This window comes from Ambystoma mexicanum, chromosome 12, assembly GCF_040938575.1.
Source record: "Ambystoma mexicanum isolate Mex_15411 chromosome 12, UKY_AmexF1_1, whole genome shotgun sequence".
Lineage (NCBI taxonomy): Eukaryota > Metazoa > Chordata > Amphibia > Caudata > Ambystomatidae > Ambystoma > Ambystoma mexicanum.
Genome location: NC_090936.1, coordinates 799,346,987 through 799,369,156, shown reverse-complemented (window position 1 = coordinate 799,369,156; position 22,170 = coordinate 799,346,987). Strand labels below are relative to the sequence as shown.

The 22,170-nt window shown below is 44.6% G+C and overlaps 1 protein-coding gene across 4 annotated transcripts in view; it reads left to right on the top strand.

Annotated features, from left to right (window-relative positions):
• The first annotated feature begins 2,907 nt into the window (after positions 1–2,907).
• Positions 2,908–22,170, top strand: part of LIN7A (lin-7 homolog A, crumbs cell polarity complex component) — a 1,061,287-nt gene continuing 1,042,024 nt past the window's right edge. For 3 of the 4 annotated variants that reach the window (XM_069629307.1, XM_069629306.1, XM_069629308.1), the window contains exon 1: positions 3,015–3,268. In XM_069629307.1, coding sequence (XP_069485408.1) covers positions 3,232–3,268 — 37 coding nt within the window. In that variant the 5' untranslated portion in view covers positions 3,015–3,231. The other variant, XM_069629309.1, reaches the window with a different exon arrangement.

Sequence of the window (22,170 nt, the reverse complement as noted above, 5' to 3'; positions counted from 1 at the left end):
CAGAGAAGTGTTATGGTAAAGACAATCTCTGGGGGCTAAGATAGCAAGAGTTCTACCATGTTGGATATTAGGGCATTTTACAGGATGCGTTTTTGATAGTATGAGAAACAAGCACAATGTGGAGCTGCGGATCTGTCCAGTTAATCCTGAGACAAGTTCCACTTTCTTCCCCCAGAGAAACATTCGGATGCCAAGGTCACATGCAGCTCTGCTGTGTTGGTAACCGTTAATTGAGTCAAGCTTCAGAGCTCGGAGGAACTGGGAAAGGAATATTAGGTCCAGGGAGGAATGGTAGGGATGCAACTTTTGAAGGTTAAATTCATGTGAATATGGCATGGATTTCTGTGATGCCAAGAGGCTTGTTAAAGATTTAGAGCACTAACACCTTCACCCAAAGAGCAGTCATCCTATTTGAACTGCAGGCACTGCACTCTAGGGATGAATTAATGAGCGAAATTCAGTCTTATAAGTGGTGCTGTCATCATGTCATTCATGGGCACCTGGGTTCCTAGAGAGACAAGAGGGGAGACGTGCCTGGGCTGTGTTGGGAAAGGGACACAACCTTCCTGCACCCCCAAGTGCTTCAGAATACGGCAAAGGCTGTGACAGGTACTGTAAGAGACCAGGGGGCAGGTAGATGAGGTGCATGTGCGGGAATAACAGCCATCTTAGGTATTAGCAGCCATATTTCAACACAAAGCTTAAATACAGCACAGCAGTCAGTATCTCAGGCCCAGGTTTCAAACATGAGTGAAGAAATAGGTTGTACTCCGGGCATTCATGAGAAAGGCCAGAGCTATGCAGATCCATAAACCCTCTATTGTTCTAATGTGGCCAACCTCTGCGCCCTGGGAAGAATTTGCCCTGCAAGGCCAAGGGAGGAGGGCTGAGCGTCTTTGTATGATACAATCCCATGAGAAGGAGGGCATCAGTCCCAATTCTGAGGTATAGCACCCAAGTGTCCTGGCTTTAGGACCTCTGAATTCCAATGTACCAGCCAGCCCCAGACCACTGATCATAAACCTGTTGGACCCCTGATTGATCAAAGAGATCAGAAAGCAGGACCTTCCTGTCTTCACTTCTAGGTCATGTGATTTGTGCTGCGAGTTGCAGAAAGGGATGAAATCATAGCCCAGAACAAGAGTGGACGACCTTGGAGAGGTGCCGGCCTGTCTGGGAGCGAGTGAAGTGTGTGTGTTAGTATGACCACAGCTTTCTCCTGGCCCCTGTTTGCTTGTACCAGGTGCACTGCTACATAGATAGAAGTGTGTTGTTTACTTGGCAAATAATTGCCAATTATCCGGCTTGTGACTGATGACGAATGCAGCATCACACATGTGGAAGAAGATGGGCAGATGGGGATTGGACCAATGGCCTGGCATCCTCTATGGAGCAGGTGATCTATTTATAGGGTCTCACCAACCAGCCGCACAGTTCTTATTGTATCTGATGATGTCATCAATGATGCTGTGTACCTTCATAATGTGCTGCTCATGTAGTTTTTTTCGAGAACGTTACGAAGCAGCAGAGTTCTTTGTTGGCGCTTCCATTTCTCTGTGGAAATAAACCTCCTTATCCTTGCAAGAGGTGTATTGGGCCTTTTTCCCTAGTGGGCTGTATTTTCTTTCGTGTGAGCGTCTAGGGGCTTTCCTACATTTGGTGGCCCTTGTGTGATCCCAGCAACCCCTGCCACGACAGAGGCTTCCAGGCCGCTTCTCTGAAGGGGCCGAGCCCACCTACAGTGACCAGTCTCAAACATGCAACCCGCAGAGGTTTTCAGAATTCCTGTCTGCTTTTTGGAGTGGTGCAGATCCTGGGAGACTGCAGGCTGTTTTTCGGACCCTGTGCATTGATTATTTGGGATTGTTTTTTATCAGTCAGGTTTTAGGTCATTCACCCTACACTTCAATGGGTGTAAGTGAAACTGAAATAAATAGAAGGATTGGAGTTAGAGCCAGGCGTCTCATCTAGCACACTCTAATCCCTGGTCCCATTCGCCACCTTCAGATGGTCACCTTGTTCATCTTTTCTTCTAAGTTCCTAACTACTCTGAGCTCCCTGTCTAGGTCTAATAAACCCAACTCTCCCACCTGCCTTGGGCAAAAATGATCTCCTCATTCCTTCCATTTTGTTCTGTTTTCTCCACCACTTCCTTCAGTTGTTACCAACTCCTCTTTAAGGTCATGTACTCCTTATGGTATCACTGTCCTTCCTGACCCTTGTCACCTCCTCCTGATCAAACCACCTGTTCCACTCTTTCTAGATAATTGCATGCATTTCATTTAACTGACGCTGGGTGGCACTGTCACTTTAATTTACCCTGTTTATGAAGATGAGGTGATGCTTAGCTCGGCTCCAGTTGGGCTCTTCATTTATAAAGCCACTAGAGCCCAGTCAAAGCCTCAGGCTCAAGGCTGATCTGGCTCCACCGCTGCTAGTGAAGAGTGCACCACTTTTCTAACCCATCATTTAATTAATTAATGTATTCTGGGAGGCGTATTTTTGGTTAATTTAAGTAACACTTAAGGACATGATAGCAACAACTAGAATAGGAAAATGGAGGCCTGGAAAAGTGGACCCTATGTGACATGCAAATATCAACGCGCCTTACACGATATGCCACACACTCGCCAGTCTTTGAGAGCAGGCTGAGACATGCTGAACTCTTTTTTAACGGAATAGTGTTGTACCTAATGTTGACAAATACAGCTGGTGGTGGTATGGAACTTAAGTCGGGGGTGGAGAAGTTCCCAGATTTTTTCGAGCTACTATAGATAAAGAAAACCTTAAGAGAACCAGAGCATGGATAGAATTGGACGGCATTGTCCCCGCATTGTTGCTCTCTGTGTTCTGCGCTAGCCGCAGCACGTTTGGGTGCCTCTGTTGTCCCCGCAAGTACAGCGCAAGAGTAGCCAGGCAGCCGGGTCAGAGTAGCCAGCCGCGGTGACAGCGAGGCCGTGCGCGCTGGCGGCGGCCCCCTCCCCCGCCCGCCCCACGGTGTTTGTGCGGTGAGTCTATGAGGGAATAAAGACCGCAGGAGCCGCGGATGTGCACAGGCAGCGGTGAGCAGCACATAAAACCGCCGGAGCCAGAGCCGCTCCGCCGACGCCCCCTGCTGCATCCTCCGCTCAGAGACGCAGGTCGGGTCTCTTCATCTCTCGCGCGCTCGCACGAACTGCAGCCGGCGCCCGGGAGGGATCCCGCGCTCCTTGCCCACGCTCCGTCACAGACATGGCCACCCTGGCGCAGCCGCTCACACTGGACCGGGGTAAGTCCTCCCGCCGGCGATGGCTGAGCGTGGAGGGAGCTTGGAGGGCGCCTAGCGCTGCGTGGCTAAGATGGTGTCTGAGGACGGCATGGCTCGGGCTTCTCCGGGCACAGGTAGTAGCGAGGGCGGCAAAGTACCGCGTCCAAGTGTAGTTGAGGGTCAGATTAATCCTCCAACCCAGCTCCTTCCTCTCCTCCACAGCAGTCGGCCTTCTATCCATGTCATGTTTTACTAGTTCACTTCAACCCAGCAGCTTTTATCATCGATTGATTAATGACCTATGACCTGCCTCTAGCGCGTCTTCCTCTCGCCAGCTCCTCTTTGACACCCGTCACCTCACCTTATTTGTTCTTTAGTCTGATAATTACAGTTATTTTTTTTCTGTTCCATCGTTTTGCTTTCAGTTCTGCCTTCGGTCCCATCGCGCTTCTCCCCTGACACTTTTCCCCATTTCCCTCATTTGCTCTTGCTCACCCGCACCCTGCCTCAGCCCGATCTCATACGGCATTCGTCGTTGCTCTCTTTCTACCTATTTCCTACGTCCAATTTCAATGTTCTGTTTCGTTACCTCTCTGCTCCAGCTTTATAATTTCTCTCACTAATCATTCCCATCCTCCCTCCCGCCCGCCGGCCTGAATCCCAGGGAGCGGGGTGCCCCTGCGGACACCAGTATCCCATTAGCGACCATCACCGCGGGCTGTGCATCCTCGAAGTAGAGTTCAGATGCCGCGTTGGTCGAAGACAAAAATAGATTCTGCGGAGGCCGGGTTTCTTTCATTAGAGCAACAGCGATGGCACGCAGACGTCGCGCTATATTGCATTTTCCGGTCCCGTAGAAGCAATAAGGGGCGTCTGTGACTCCAAAACCTAATCGGATGCATCACCCTTTGTACACAGGGCATGTGTATGTGACGTGCTTGTGAAATAAACTACGTGACTCGGAAAGTTGATAAACTACAGTTTTTGCTGGTCCCATGTATGCGGTATTACACCATTCACTCTCCATGCTAGAGAGGCCAACATTGGTGAGTTTGTGTCGGTGGCGTGCCAGTGGTAGAAGTGTACCGAATAAAGTAGTGAAACTGTGGTTTCGGCAGGCGAGAGTGGAGTTGGAAGCATAGTGCAACATGTAACAAGCGTTGCGGCCGTGAATTCCAATAGTTTAAGGGCCTGATTCAAGGAAAAGTGCACAGGGATCCCATAAAGCCCACATGCCAAGAACGACTGCACCAGCCTTCGCGGTGAGGTTTTGCTGCATGCTCCGCCTATTCATGGAGTTGTTGGCGCAAAGTAACTGTATACATAAATCGTATCCGGAACGCCGCCGACAAGCTTCCACACAAAATAAAAAGACACAGAACATCTACCCTTGCATGCTCCCCTGTGTGAAAATACGTGCACCCTTCAAACAGTGCATGGGGACCCCAGCGAGCAGGCCTGCATCTCAAGGACTCTGCGCGGGGTCCCCTGTAACTGTTACCGGTACACCGACAACATGCGTACAATTTTTCGTAACTCTGGTAAAACTCAGAAAATCTGCCTGCAAACCCCTTAAACCGTTCCTGCACCCCACTACAATGCAAATGCGCACCCCTAAGTCAGATCGGAACACCGGCTGCGTACACGCACACCTAAATCGGACACCTGATCTTACCTGGGTGCAGTGAATCCTATGCGCAAGTGTGTGTACGCCTGCCTTCGGGCGGAAGATAATATGAGGGCTTTGCCTGGCCATTTCCCAGCGGAGAGGTTGCATGCTCGGCTCCATGAATATGCATCATTCCACACAATAGTGGGCGTGTGATGGACTGCTTGCGGGCTGTCCCTCATAACGCCCACATTTTCCCTTATTCTTCCTTATTTTCCGAGTTCCGTGCCCTTGCCTGCCCTCTATGCAAGCCACGCCCACGCTTTGCGTGATGTCTCGCGCAATGCACTCAGCCTCTTGCAGTGACTTGCCGAGCCTGTGAAAAGTCCCCGCAAACTACAAAAATGTACTGCGCAGTCGATTCCATGTATCTTCAAATGGGATTTTGCACACGGTTTGGCACGCAAAGTTCCTATTTTCCGTGCAGATATTTCCATGTAGTGACTAGTAACTAAGGCTCCTATTACAACATTAGACTTGCACAGGGACATGAATAGACAAATCTTCTATATAGAATGTTGAATATGGTCGTACAAAGTAGAGGAACAGGAAAAAAATTCAAGCTGTCGAATACCACTCCCTACTGATCACTGTGCATTTCAGAATTGTATCTTTGGTGGCTGGAGTGAATGGCTGAGTGAGAACGTGACCAAGGAATGCAAATAATACAGGTATGTGGGCTTTCACTTGTGGTCCTGGGGAAAGCTGCTCAGAAATGAATGTAATAAGGTTAGGTAGAAGATTTGCAAGTTGTGCCTAGACTAGCGAGTGTGCCTTAGACTGAAAGGCAGCACCACTAAATATGGGAAACGAGTGTTCAAGAAAGAATAAGAAAACAACTGTGTGTCTGATAATCAAAGGCAGGTTCTTGCAAGAGGGTGGAGGGAGAGATTGACAGGTATCCCGCAAACGGAGAAGGTGGGATTTTGGTGCAAACTGTTGCATTCTGCAAGATGCTGTTTTGCAAAGGTTGTCCTTAGTTGGCCAGTGATGAATGGTGACCTAAATAAATCAAAAGTGCTGTTTCCTTAGTTTCAGATAAGTGCCTCTAGCTGGATAGCGGCATGTTGTCATTTATGTTATGTTATTTTGTGTTACTGGGATTTATAGCACACACCGCTATCATTTGCATGACCTCCAGGTGAAAACGCAATGCTAAAACATTTTGTTTCTTACGTGGCTAGTTATCAACACTAATGAGCAATGTTGTAAAAATAACTGTTGATTTTGTGAAGCTCAGAGCGTTGAGCTCTGGTGGCAATATGATTCCTTCATTTATGTTCATGCTTGAGTTGACACACAAGAAGTAGTATAATGGTGTATGCTGTTGGAATTTCTTTCTCCACTATATTCCTGTTTTACCACTCGGAACATCCCTACAACCAGTACTAACTATACTATTTCACTAGAAGCACCTGAGGAATAGAAATACACACATGGGGAAAGCTTCTAGCCAATCAGATGGACTGGAAGGTGGGTGGAATCCACCAGTAATTGCCTGCATTCTCTCAGCCACCTGTGTGTTCACTGTACATGTTCCCCCAGTATTTTTCATTTGGACCCACTAGGTAGGCCATGGACACTCTACATGTCTTTCAGGCCACCAGTCAGGGCCTTCAGTCCTGGCCAGTTAGCAATGCCTTTGGCTCTGCCTGCTGTGTCTTTTAAAGCACTGTCTTTCCCACTCCCCAGCCATGGCCTTCGACCATGACCATTGGCCCCGGTCTACAGCCGTGTCACCGTTACATATTTCCCCAACATCTTTCTTCCAGTCCCACTAGCCTTTGTGTGTGGCCACTCTACATATTGATCCAACATATTACTTGGTTTCCTAAAGGGGCCCACTAACCATGGCATTCAGCCATGACCAGTGGCCCCGGCCATCTGCTATGGCCACACCTTTAGTTTTTTTTTTTTCTGGCACTCCAGCCATGGCCATTGGCCTTGGCCATAAGCCGCAGCCTTTTTCCGTGTTCCCTTGACATGTTGCTGCAATAGGTTTTGTTGGGGCCCACATCGCCAGTGACCACAGCCTTCAGCCAAATCCACTTTCTATACTGCACCATTTGGTTCCTTAAAGTAACCCACTAGCCATAGTCTTCGGCCACACCCATTACCCCCCAACTCACTGCAGTTGTAACATTCCCCATGTTGTGTATTAATAAAATGTTTAACTCTCTTTAAAAAAAATGCTTTCCCAAAACTGAAGTTATTATAATCCCGATAATAGTAATGCACTGCAAATAAACCTGGTCATTCGTAAAATAATCCCAATTATTCGTAAAATCATCCCGGTTATTCATGTGATGCAATTTCATTCCCAATCCTGGTTTCTACTAGAACCCCAGTTATGGAAAAATACCCCCGGTTATGAGAAAAGGTTCGAGCTCTGAACTTGGTCCCCAGCCCCACGCCCTAACCCTCCGATTTCTCATGGTGTCCTCTTTCCCTCCCTCCCCGCCTCTAGTCTGATGCCATCTCATATGTTTTCCTTCTCCAAATCGGTTTCAGCTAACCCCAGTTATTTCAGAAATAACCCAGACTATCTCTCACATAAAAAAACAAAAAAATGGTGGTTTTATAATTTCTGAAAAAGTCTCTCTACTGCAAGACACCATGGTAGATATAGCTATAATTTTGGAAGAAGGGGGTCCACCCTTCTCTGTCAAATATTTTAACAACTACTGAACTGAATAAACCCAGACCCCTCTTGGAAATCGAGTCAATGCTTCGTGCCCAAGTTGTTTCATACCTGGTCCAATTCCTTCATGTGGTTTTTGGGGTGTGCTGCACAGACATTTTGACTATATCTCTATGGGTAGCTGCATGGCAGTAGGCCGAAAACAGGATTTTTTTGCTTTCTTAAAAACGTTTTCATTTTTTAACAAATCTTTCCCAACATTTCCCGTTTCTGAGAGGTCGGGGGGAGGTGGCAGGGTGGCCGGTGTCACAAACATGTTGTTTGCAAGATATCAGCCAAATCCTTCATGTGAGTCAAAAGTTATTAGCAATTCACTTTTCGGGTTTCCTATCGAACTTGATAATCAACTATAGTGCCGCGTCTGCCGCACTATAATATTGACACCAGTTTTTGATAATTGGAGAGCTACCTGGCGCTTGCGGTCGATGTGAATAGATGACTGACTTTGTGCTATGGTTCATTGGCTGCTGAATGGTTTGCTTCCAGCTTTAAATGTTGTTATTATATATTCAGTTTGTGTCTGTGTATTTGGCTAATAATATTCATATTTCTTGTCCTTGTGACATTTAACCCATGCCATGATGCACGAGTTGGTGGATTTTTTTGAGAGTGTATATAATGAATGATATATAAAAACAGAAAGAGAGGGGTTAATGCCTTTCAGTTGTCTAGAGTTTATTTTTCACCTGGATTGAGTTAGAACCATGCAAGCAGCGATGAGCTCAATGGCCACTGCCTGCTCCGCGATGAAACCGGCTCAGTGCATTTTTCATCTCGGCTGCGACCTGCAGGCATTGGACTGTGACTGTACGTGTGTTCTTCGTCGAAATTTGGTCATCTATTGCTTCGATTTTATGATAGAGAATGTAGCCCGCAGAGCTGTGGCTGTTTGCCAGAGCAAACGCTTTGGAACACGGCTAACGGCTGCTGTAAGTTACGCGGTTTCTGTAATGGGAAAAAATACACCTGAGATGATGCGTCCTATTTGGGATATTTGTACAGAGCCCTTCACACCGCCCAATAGAATGCGTCTACCTCTCTGCCACTGACATCTCTTTAGCTCGAGTGGATGTGTTCATAAATAAAGCAGGGCCTGCTGGCAGCAATTCATTATTAATGCTAAAAGTAGCACTGGAAAATAAATTGCTGATTTGTGCGGAATTCTACCGAAAAAAGGGGCTTGCCCAGCACTCTTCAAGAGGAACAATTCAGCAGCCGCCGTGGTAGTCAGCACCCTTTCACCTTATATGTCGTCAAAATGGCAGTTGTGGTATTGAACATTAAAAAAAAAAATCTAAGATTGTTTGATACTAAATCCGAACTGGCTTTTGCTCATCAGCGATTCGTCAAACAGCTTATCTGTACCCGGCCTGTTCGCATGGTCGGACTGGCCAATGGGGCGATAAGCACATAGCCGAACCAAAAACACACCCTGGTGTGGGCCATCTTATTTAGTCAAAGAGGGCCACTATTTGGGCCAGTTTGAGGAGTTAATTCACTCTGCCGCTAGTAGTTTTGACAAGTGTTGGTGGATAAATATTCTTTTAAATGCACTATTTGCATCACATTGTATCAAAAAATCCCCCTCGTTACTATTCAAACAGGGTCACAAAAGGAATGAACATCCATTTGCAACTGTGGGCCACTTTTCATTCGTGCCCGAGACAATTGTATGGCCCAGTTCGACCCTGCCAGCTGGGTGGATCTACACTGCGTATTACCCTTAGAATGTCCTGTCGAAGTAGCCATTTTTGGGCTGCATGAAAAAGTACTGGAGGGGACCGCACTCCCTTTCTCTCAGCGAGTCTACTCTCCAGCAGAGATCGGTGCAGGGGTAGGACTGCAATGCCATAATGACAGCACACGGGATTGATGTTAAGTTTGGAAAGGCAGTCATATAGTATCGCAGCAGTGATGACGTTTATTTCTATGGCAGCATTTCTTTGTGGTCAGTCTGTACACAGAGAAACCGATGTGTGTAATAATTCACTCCGGCCATGTGGCTACTGAAGACAATCAGGCAGAAAAAGGAGGATAACAAATCAGGAAAATGCAATTGGAAACATCGCATTATGTTTGAGAATGGAACAGTGAAGGGAGTCAAAGTAGGGAAGGCAGAGGTGTTGGTTTATTGGAATGGGTTAATTGAAGGGGGTTGATTACTGTCTTGTAGATAACTTGAACTCATATTACGTGCACCGGCCTATAGTCTCCTTCCTCACAGCCTCCCTCTAGGGGTAGAGGTAGGGGATGTAGTTGTTCTTCGAACATCTGCACTCGATTCACCCCCTGAATAGCCCAGACCGGACCAGGTTTCCTCTCTGTCGTTCTGGAGTTGACATTGTGGGAGAAGATAGTCTAGGACTTCTGGGATCAGGTGATTTCAGATAGATGGTTGGTGGGCACTGTCAAACTTTTCCAATCCATAAAGCTTGCAAGGGCTCTTTTCCTGCCTGTGATGAGCACAGTTCAGGTTGTAGACGTTCTTTAGACCAAAGGAACCTTAAATCCAGTCCCGATGAGGGTTAGAGAATACCAGTATTTATTATCTCCCATTCTTGTCCCCAGAGTTTCTGGGAGTTTTATTTGTGTCCAGTGTCAGACTTATGGGGTGAACAAGTTAATATTGAAGGCAACTTCAGGATTGAGTAAATTTTAATGCATTGCAATGATTACGGTTACAGGGAATGTCATGGTCTGCATTCTGTGCAAACTGTAACATGATCACTAGACCTGTTTGAATCTGGTGACCCAGAAAATATTCTGCATACCTGCTGTGGGATTCCGCAGACCCTGATACAGAGTGTGACTTGGAAGGCCTACTAACCCCAAAGCCCACTACTCCCCAGAGAGCATTTACCTCTTGGCAGGACTCTGCTCCACACCCTCCTACCATCACATTTAAAAGCATTTTCTCTTCCTTTTACAACAGCAGAGGTAGGTCAAGCCCAGTGAAAAGTGCCTTCTTCGGTATTCCCCTCTACCATTTTGTAGATATTTCCTGATAGGCAAACATTTAGCAAATATGTTTATTTTCCTGTTCTGAGCACAATAGGCGCTTAACACCAGGATGAGTCAGGACATCAAACTCACTTCAAACTGCCTGCATGAGCCCTCCTGATGGGTAAAATGAGTCAATCCACAAAGGTTACTTGGTCAGCAAAAAAGAAGGTATTTGATGTAACAAATACATCTGTGTGCCGTGGTCTGTTGGATGATGCAGAATTCTATAAAATGCAATCCTCCTAAGACAGAGGTGCTGCTTCATGGTGCACACCACCCCTGACAGGTACCACCAACAATAGTTGGTCATCTATCATATTACCCACTTTTTTGGGACTGTTCCCTATACCAGTTACCAACATCAGAAATCTGGGCGTTTTTTCGGGTGAATCTGCCTCTAAAACTACAGATTCGTTTATTAACTTATTTATTTATTGGACATTTGTATGGTGCTTTTACACAGGTGTTTCGTGGCACCACAAGACAAGAACGGTGGGGGGACATGGGAATCAAAAAGTAGAAAAACAAAAAATTGTTATATCGGGCTTGTGACAGTCCTACCGTGCACATGAATGATAAATTGGTAAGTGCAAGTAAGTGCAGGTAAGTGCAAGGGATAGGGTGCAAGGAGAAGAAGAGCAGGAGTGGGGTACCACCAAGGATGGGGCCAAGCAAGTGCTGGGCGGACCAATGCGGCAAGTGCCAGGGGAGGAGGGGGAAGGGTGGATGAGTGCGGTGGACAGGGAGAACCATTACAAACCCATTACAAACTCTCCATTTAGTCTTAAAATTATGGATAGAGTGGCCTATGTTCAACTGGCAGAATTCATCAACGAACACTCCAACCTTAATAATGGACAATCAGGATTTCGCCCAGGTTACAGCACGAAGACAGCTCTTTTGGAACTCAAATCCAACATGATGACAAGAATCAATGAAGGTTCCACAATGCTGGAGATGTCCTTAGACCTCTCAGCAGCATTCGACTTGGTGGACCATCAACTCCTCATAGATAGACTAGAGGAAAGAGCTAACTTTAGTGCTAATGCCAGTAAATGGATGCTGTCCTTCCTAGGTTCAAGAACAATTTGAGTCTGCAGCAATCTAGCCCAGGTAGACCCAATAACTTTGAACTACGGAATTCCTCAAGGTGCAGCACTATCGCCAATTTTATATAATCTTTTCACTGGTCCTTCTTTTGATGATCTGGAAAATAAGAATATCTGTTTTTCTAATTACGCTGACGATTCACAGTGCCTTATTACCCTGTCAGGCAACTATGATCAGGATGCTACGACCATTGCAGAGATATATACGATTTTATCCGCAAATGGATGGATGCTAATGGCATGGCCCTGAATCCAGGAAAAACTGAGCTGATGTTGGTTGGCCGCTAACAAAGGCTTAAAAAACTGTCATCGGATTATCAAACTTTCTTTATTGATAATCACGTTATCAAGTTAAGGAAAAAAATCAAAATCCTTGGAGTCACTTTCGATCAATCTCTAAGCATGTGAGATCATGTAAATAGCCTAGTGTCATCGTCTGCATATTATATTCGCCTCCTGACACATATAAGACTATTTATATCACAAGCAGGATGCAAAACTATTGCCAGAGCCATTGTATCCTCAAAACTGCATTACTGTGGCTCCCTGCTTATCGGTATAAACAGAACAGCTAGCTCTTATGGGATTAAAGAAATATGCCCATGTTTCTGAGGTAAGAAGGATGTTGCATTGGCTACCGATTGAACGAAGAGTAAAGTTTAGACTTCTAGCTATTACTGTCTAAGGCCCTAGCTGGTGATGCGCCTCCTTATATAAATAATAGGCTAAAAATCAAACAAGCAGAACGCTCACTTCACTAAAATGGAGGCAGGAACCTTCAGGTACCTAAAACCTCATTAGAACTCATGAGAAAAGGAGCGTTTTGGTCAAGTGCACTGATAACATGGAATGCCCTTCCATCCAGTATAAGAAATTGCAGTACAATCAAAGAATTTAAAAATAAACTTAAGACTCACCTTTTTAGATAATCATGCACCATCTTTGTGCTTATATGATCACCCTGTCCTCATGATCTGCGCCCGTATGCCTCTGGGCCACTGTTGGTTGCTCATAACAAATAATAATAATAGTAATAATAATAATAAGTAGAAATAGTCTGGGAAAGTGAGGCGAAGGGCAAGGGCTGGTAAAGGATTCTGGGGGGACTGGTACGTGGTGGTCTGGCCCCAGTAAGACTCTGAAAGGACCAGGCCCCAGTCGCAGCGGACAATGGAGAGTTAGCACGGGATGGGGAGAGGGAAAGAAGAGGAGAGAAAGAAAGTCTTGAGAAGTATCGAGAACTTAAGAAGACCCGGCTCAAGCCTGAGGGGGGAGGGAGGCCATTCCAGAGGCAGGTGCGAGCTGAGGAAAGGGATATACCTCAAACTCTCTGATTGGAGAATCATTTGACCTACCGAGTGTTGGAGCCAGAACACCGAAGGACTCTGGCCGGCAGGTATTTAGGGAGGGAAAGCTGGATGTAAATAGGTGTCAGGCCCCAGAAAACCTTGTAGATGATGCAACGGGTCTTGAATTTCATCCACACGGTCACCGGGAGCCAGTGGAGAGATTGTAGGGCTGGAGAGATGCAGTCCTTGGACTTGAGGTCAAGGATAAGTCTTGCAGTGCTAATCAGGATTAGTTGAAGGCGTTGAAAGGTGGAAAGAGGCAGGTTGAGGAAGGGGCTGCTGCAGTAGTGAAGCCTACTGAGAACCAGGGCTTGTTGACCTTCTAGGGGAAGGTGAGGAAAGGTAGAATGCCCCTAAGGAGATGAAACATACAATTTGACTACTTGGCAAGGTCCCTGATGTGTGGAGAGAAAGAGAGAGAGGAGTCAAACATGATCCCAAGATTTTTTGCCTCACAAGTGGGTGAGGGGAGAGAACCCAGGGAGTCTGGCCAGAGAGTTTGGGGAGCAAGGAGCAGGCATCGCAATGAGAAGAGTCTCTGTGTTGCTGGCATTAAGGCAGAGATCAATGGCAGAGCACCATGCCTGAATAGCAGTCAGGCAGCCAGGTAAGTGAGAGGTGGAGGTAGGGGAAGGCAGCTTGAAAGAGAGCTGTGTGTCATCTGCGTAGCACTGTAAATGAGTTGAGAAACTGGAGATCAGGTCGGCCAGAGGGGCCTGGTAGATGTTGAAGAACCATGGCAATAGGATAGAGCCCTGAGGGACGTCACAGGTAGAGAGTGAGGTGGAGGACAGAAAAGGACCCATTTGCACTTGGGAATTCTGTTAGAAAGGAAGGAGGTCAGCCACGCCAGTACCCTGTCCATGATGCCTATTGTATCATGGAGACAGTTTATGAGAATGGAGTGGTTGACTGTGTCAAAAGCAGAAGATCGAGAAGGATCAGAACAGAGGGAGTGTTTGAGTGCAGGTTAGAGAGTAGGTTAGAGAGTGGGTCTTCACAGGTGTTCAGGAGAACAGTTTCTGTGCCATTTTGATGTGGAGGGTTGTTAAGATGGATTTCTGAACTCTGACCTGGAGGGGCAGAGGTGCAGAAGGCCAACCTAGTCTCTTGGGACAGGGTAACCTCTGGACAAGCCAGACCAATCACGGTATCTATGGCAGGCGGTCAAGACTAAGTCTCAAGAGGGGTGAGGGTGACTGAAAGACCTCAATGAGCACACAAAGCAAGGACACTTACAAATTACTCCAGACAGGTGTTATATTAAAAATATAGACACATTTATTACAAGGCCTTTGTAACATAGACCATAGCAAAGAGTCACAATAATACTGAAGTAAACCAACACATCACAATCAACACGTTATATATACAAGACCAGAGTGGTCTAACGAATTAAGAAGCACGAAATATGTAGACCACCTAGATGGGGAGGAAAACAGGCAGTGCAAGTAATCTTTAGACCCAGTTCCACATCAAGAATACACCTAACTAAGAGGCAGTCCAAGCCCTACGAAGAGAGGAGCCTTATGCTCAATAGTACAGGCACACGCTTGTGCCACTGGACAAAATAGGGACTCCTCAAGGGTCACTAACAGCTCAGGAAGGTGGATGCAGTCGATGAAGAACAAGTCCCCACTATTCAAGCACGACCTCCACTTGCGTGCCTAGGCAGGTTGAGAGTGCGGGATAGAGTCGCTATTTCGCAACAGTGGTAGAAAAGAAATGGGCTCCTGCGCTAGGGGCCACCGGTTGGGGTATGGACTACTCACCGGTCCCCGTCGCAGGCATACCCATACTTCGCCAGTTCAGTCCACTTCGCTGGCAGGTTCGAATGCGACAACCAGGACGTCTCTACACCTTGTAGTTTCCGCGGTAGCAGGCTTCAGGGTCAAGAGGGTCACAAGTGCAGCGAACTTGTACAGGTCGTTGCCACAGCAGGGCGCACTCGTCTCACTTCAGACCTGGGAATGCCAAGTGTACGAAATTCGGTGTGAGGGTGCTGTGGACACAGAGCAAGCAGTATACCAAGTTTTGAGGGCTTCCTCGAAACCACGGCAATGACAGAGCAAACGTCCTGCGTAATCTGGTCAGCCTACTGGTTGGCCCAGGGACACTTCCGACGAGGCTTACTTGCAGGGTTTGATGAAGGTGCCGAGAATAGTTGGTCCCACTATTCCAATGGGTCGAAGTGCCTTCGCAGACCTTCTAGGACGATCAGATGCAGAGGGGTCTCGCAGGACGACAGCGGGCTCAGGGTGCCAAACCTTCCAGCGGGTCACCAGCGGTTCCTCGACTCGGCTATTTGTTGCAGGATATTTGGCTCCTTATCCTTTGTTCTCCATTTTGTTTCGCGCCAAAATGGAGAGGACCCAATGGGAGATCTGCTCACAAACACTGACTCCATATGTGGACCAATCACGGACCATGGTGGTCTCAGGCATTCAGGACACTCCAGACTTTCTGGCACCCAGGATGTGTATTGGGAACAGACATCCCAGCCCACATCCTGGAGCCACACACACAAGGCATGCAGAAGCCCGCAAAAGCTTTGGGTTTCGCAGGAAAGTGCATGACCAAATAAGGACTGACCTGGGTCGGCTCGACCTGGGGAAGGTGAAGGGGCAAGATGGCCAAAGTACAGGACAAAGAACCCGTGGCCTGGCTATTTTGGAGCCAGGCCACCTATTCGTGCCAAACGCGGTAAGCGTGGATAACATGGGTTCAAAACATAAGATAAACGATAGCTGCCACCAGTCCTGTCCATGACACACCGGCACAGTTCATAATAAGTCAGCGAGAGTTTCTAGGGCCTTTGGAATGACTAGAGACCAAGGGTGCGGTAAAGTAAGTTACATTGCACTCTTGTTACATGTTGCACAAAAGCTGCAACATGAGGAAAGGACTAATGGAAACAAGGTCTCCCAGTACTGACTGTCTTAAGGGCAGTCAGTTTCCCCATAAAAAGTGAGCGAAAGCCCAGAGGAGTGCGGCTGAGGGCTGTGCTTCTCTGGCAAAGGTTAGATCAGGGTGTAAAACAGCAGCAAAAAGTTTGGGGGTTGACACATGGAGCGAACATTTTATTCAAATATGAAATCTTTCCTAACAAGGGTCATTTGGGGGATGACCAGCTTCTCCATAAGTTTGCCTAAAAAAGGGGTAATAGAGATAGGGTGATAATTAGCCGGGCAAGAAGGGTCAGCAGATGGATTTTCTAGGAGAGGGTGCATAAGAGAGTGCTTAAGGGGTTGAGGGAAAGAGCCAGTGGTAAATGTGTGGTTGCAGAGGTCAGACAAGGCTGGAGCGAGAGAGACAATGTTGTCCTGGAAGGTTTTGGAGGAGCAGGGCAGCACCTATTTAGAGGAGACTTTTATAGAGCGTACAACTCTAGAGATCTCATCTGGTGCAATGGGAGAGAAAGAGGCATGTATGGGGGCAGAGGGGGCCAAGGGAGGTGAGAGAAGGTGGTGGTAGTGGGGGGAGCAGATGAAAGAGAGGAAAGGAGTCCAAAGTTTTGGAGGAAAAGTGGGTGGCTAGTGCAGAGCAGAGGGCCTGAGAGGGAGGAGAAGAGGAGGAGACTGCGGTAAGATTGGCAAGTTCCTTGAAGATTTTAAAAAGTTCAGCCATGTTATTGGTGGCTCCATAGATGCAGGCTTGGACATGAGCCCTCTTCTTGGAGCAGATGGAGAGAAGGTATTACTTTTGAAGTAGGCTGCAGGCCAGTTTGTCCGAGGATTAGGTAGATGCCTGCCACTTACGCTCTGTAGCTTTGCCCTTACGTTTCAAAGCAGCCAAGTTGGAGTAATACCGAGAGTTGCATTAGGAAGCAGGCTTCATGCGGATCCTCATGACGGGGATCTTGTTTTTCAATCTTTACATTCTTCATCATTTTCTAGATTTCTTCATCATAACACAAATAATAAATCCAGTTTATGAATGTTTTATGTCTAGTAGACTTGACTAGTGCAGCCCAATCTTCTTCCCAAATATTCTCTTTTGTGTCTGCAAATGGTCAAGAATATTGCTGTCAGTATTCTTTTGAGTCGTGGTTTCTCAAAGCACATATCTCCAGCCATGGGATCTCTCCACTGGTTGCCAATTGTATAGCAAATTCAGCTGAAAACCTTTATCTAAGTGTATAATGGTCTTCATAATTTCACCCCTAGCACCTTGAAGGACATGTTCACATACTTGAAACCACCCAGGAACCTCTGTTCAAGGCCTCCCATTAGTCCCAAGGTTTAGGTTTCAGAAATCACGGAGGAAGATTCTTCTCTGTCATGGCGGTGGTTCATTGGAATTCTCTCCCATCAACTATTCATCTCATAGATATCCCCAACCCCGACTAATCATTGCTCAGAGAATAGTTGTTGGTTCTTGGTGGATTTTCTCCAGTGCCATGATTCCTCTTTGTGGCAACCATCCGATAAAGAAAATAATATAGTCTACTATACCAACAATAATAATTCTGTCTTTAGAAAAAGTACTAGAAATATCCAGCTGCAGTTCAAGATAGTGTACCACATTTTGTACAAATGATTGGCCGATATTCTGAATTGTTAAAAAACATGGCAAATGATTTATATGCAATGTTGAAAGGGAGTTTACAGTGTTACAAAAGCAGTAGCCTTCTATTAATGATGTGCATATAGTGGCATCGTCAATTACGTAATTTCTGATTTTACTCTTGGCATTCTGTTTGATATCATGATATCATGTATGTGTTGCTAATGTTAACTGGAGAATTTAATTTTTTATGTTTTACACTTCAACCATAATGTCTCTTCAAATGAACATTCCTTTTAATCAATGAGCAATATTTTCCCATTCTTCTGTTTAATGATATACTATAACAATATATGCCCGGGCACAGTGGCATCGACCTGTAATGTCTGCTAGGCATGGTGTGTGACCATACCCATCAGTTTCTGTGATTGGGGTACAGCCACTCCTGTGAACTCTGGGCATGTCTGTTGCCATGTCCAGAAGTCAGAGTATTCTGGGCATTGGCTGTGCAGATACCCCAGGGACAGTGGTCCTACATGAATTGTCCACTGGGATTGGCCTGTGGCAATTTGCAGCACCCATTGTGCCCTGGACATGGCCCATAAACATGCCCATGGCAAACTAACTCTCTCTATATTGGTTGCTTGGCATGACCTCTCTCCATGCTCAGAGGTCGCCCTGCCTTTGGCAATGACCAGGGAAAAGCGCTCCTCCCTGCAGTGCTCGACGGGCATAGCCTATGGTCATACCCAGGCAGAGTGACCCTGCCAGAACTTCCCACTGGGCATAGCCTTGCCACATTAAGGTGATTTACAAAGCCATTTCTGCCAGCACAAGCATTTGTGGGATTGTCATGGGTTGATTGAAAGTATTAAGCAGCTTCTGTTGTAATTAAATCAACTCTTCTTTATCAAGTGTGACTTCAGCCACTTGCTTTCTTAGCACTCCTGCATTAAAGTGTCTTTTGAGGCAGATAATGCAATTTGTGGTCCAACATGATTTGTTATAGAAACTGTACATGTGAGAGTTATTTTATCGTGCCCAGAGGGCCTTCAATTGTGATTAAATGTGTTGGCAAGTGCATTTAGTGTCAGTAAGCTCTCCCTGGTTTCTAATTGAAACTGAAGAACAATGAGGAGATCCCAATAACACCACTCAAGAGTGGACTCCTACCTTGAATTTGGGAACAAAGTAAACTTGTAAAGTATAAAGAAGGTAGGAGAGTGGATTGTCAACAGCTACTCATTTACCCCAGAATTACATTAAAAAATATAAACTTTATTATGGGTTGTTTGGTAAAAAAACTCTTATTAGTGAGGGAGACATAATACATATAAGATTCATTTACAGACACTCTAAAATATACACAAATATAACAATGACGTAAATGTTTCAAACACAATTATTCTAAAACGATAGACGCATGTGTAAATACAACCATTTAAGTTTTCAATTTTTACCCTTTCTATAAATCCTTAATTGGTATAGGTTTTCGATCTTGATGGATCTCTAGATGTTTTAAAACAATCTGATTTTACTATTAGATTGCCAACTCAACATGTTTCAGTCCTCTAAGGCAAGTGGTGGGACTTTCTTCAGGAGTATTCATGAACATAAAATAGAATAATCAAGCAATTGGTCTGTGTTCTTCTCTGGTTGGATACACTTTAATTTAAAAACGAGTTTTGATTGTTGAAGTAGCTGTTGACAAAACCAAAAAAGCCAGAATCAGTATTTACGTCATGGTTCTGGCAACAAAATTAATAGTGTTAGAGGACAAACAGAATAGATTAATTACCTGTCCGTCCTAGTGTAGACGCTCCCTTGGTAAATAGAAAAGGTCCACAGTCATTGGGCATTTTTCTTCCAGGAAGTTAGTGTTATTCCTTTGGTTCCTATGATTCAAATCATCAAATTAGGGATCGTGAGATTATACTTTCCTCTAAATTGGTCAGAGCTCATGGTTATAGAAGATTTTCAGATACAGATCATAATGTTTTAAAAAGGACAGGAAACCTCGTTATTTCCATGGGTTAAGTGTTAATTAACCATACGGTATCACTCAGCCCCATACTATTGTGATCTGATTGTTTTAACGTAGTAAAGGGAAATATTGCCTACCTTTAAACAAGGATCGTGAAAGGTAGATCCAGGTCCCAGCCGGGCAATTATTCCTCGTGGCGGGTTATTGGATACACAGATGATCCTTAGTCTTCGTGCGAGTACCGTATCAGTGTCGCCACTAGAAAACGGGGGAACCCCAAAATAAACATTGGTAACCGGTGGGTATGGACATTTTAAGTGGGGAATGGTAACTCGGTTGTTATTCCAATAAAGCTATTTTACCTTTTAGTTGATGCAGGGCTCGCGTATAGATAGACACGTATACGCTATTTCGTGGCGCTTTCAATCCTAGTTCTGCACATAAGGTGTGAATCCTTACTCGTATTCTGGCATCTGCCTCTGGTGTGTGCATCTATGTTAGTAGAGGCCATCACCGGAAAACGCCGGAAAAACGCCAATTGTGGCCGCCATCTTTAGTGTATCTTTTAGGAGTAATCCGAAACACCCCTTTTGACAATCCACCCTTCTACCTTCTTTATACTTTACAAGTTCTAATTGGAACCACCTAAAAAGTATACCCATGTTTTATAACACATCTTAATATAAGCTGCTTTAAATTAAGATTTTACAAATAATATATCTATAAAGATTTTACCTTGATTCACTGTAGTTTGGTAGAGCAGAAAAGTTTGGTGCCAGGTGGCTAGGCTTCATTTAAGGTAGATGTTATTATTATTATCATTAGTAATTTTCTTTTATTAGTTTATTTGGTTACATCAAAACCTTTGCACAAACATAATATTTAAAAACAATTGATTACACAACAGTTCAGTAAGTTAAAATAATTTCATAGTTTAAAACAAATATAGTAAATCATAACTCATTCATATTATTATTATTATTATTATTATTATTTATAATAATATTAACTGAAAACGAGCAGGACACACCTATTAGGACCAACATTTGTACTTAAATGAGACCTCAATGTATCTTATCAACAGTGTAATTAATGGTGCATACATTCTGGCTGAATTCACACAATATAATTGAAGCAATTTCCAGTGGCTCTTATGAACCTTCTGCATCTGAAATAAAGATAGACCTGTAACAGTTATTTTGCCAGCATCTTGGGAGTCAGACATTTTAAAGTTAATGTTCCCCATAGATACTGTTATGTTAAATCTAGTAACTGTGACTAAGAACAAGATTTAGACTGGGTCTAGATGAGGCATGTCCATGATGTTACCACGGCTATGTTAGGTGGTGACCATTTCCAAAATGGGACATGCAAATTGGTTATTATTTATTTATTTCATATTAACTAACATGTATTATTTATGCAGTAATGAGAGGTAAAATGTTAGTTGGAAAAATACAGCAAAAGATTATTTAGAATTGAAGTTAAACCACTTGTCTAGATGTAAAGAAGTCTTTTGAATAATAACATCCACATCTGTTTTTCAAAGGAGTTATTAATTTGCCACATCATTATTCGTATTTTTAACTACTTCTAGAACAGTCTGATGCATTTCATCTGCTATATACTTCTTCTCCAGCTAAGTCATCATCATTGTTTCTTGTACTTTTGTTGGGCCTAATTTCGGATGTGCTCTCACACGTTTGTTGACATTTCTTTTAGTTATGTATTTATAAAAAAATGTTTGTATGTGTGTTCCAAATTCAGAGTCTTACAATTAGAGAATATTCTTTCTGGGTATGCTTTCCCATCACATTCAATATTCACGCTTTTTTGTGAACTGTCACATTTACCACACCAATGACTTCCTGTGATTTTTGGTAGTCCACAGCAGTTGATAATTGAGGATATTAGTGGGGCCCTAGCTCTGCCTTTATAAAACCAAACGGTGGTATATTCTTACATATGGCATAATGTTGTATCAAGTGTATGTTTTATTTTTGTGAAATGTCAATTAAATGTGATAGGTGAAAGGATCTAATTTGCTTAGCTTTTGAGTCCCGCCTATCCCACTTCTTAGCCTTTCACAGTGCCCTGGTGATAAAAAAAAATGATGGTACAGCCTCTTTTTCACAAACTCATTTTCAGATCATCATTTCTGATGTAGTCAGTTACTTTTTGCTGTTTCTTGTCTCTCAAAAACTACCCTAGTGATAATTATCTTTTAGTGCTTTTGAATGTTGAGGGTCATACTAGCTTTAAAAGTTTGTTGTGATCAGTAGGTTTTCTATAAAATGTGGTCAGCAGTTCTGGTGCCAAGGCTGATTATACCGCTTCTAATCACACTAACATATCTCATTCCACATTCACCAATTGCTTACTTTCAATTTTTTAAAGAGCAGAACAATAGACCCCATATCTTCTTTGTTTATAAATACACTCAAATATGATATATTCGCCATGCTTTGAGCAAAGTGACAATCATTATGGAGAAAAATCACAATCAAATACAATATCAACGTTTCTTAGTTCCACTTCCATATCACATTAATTGGCACACTCATGCCTTAAAAAGAAACCATGATAGAAAAATATTTTGATT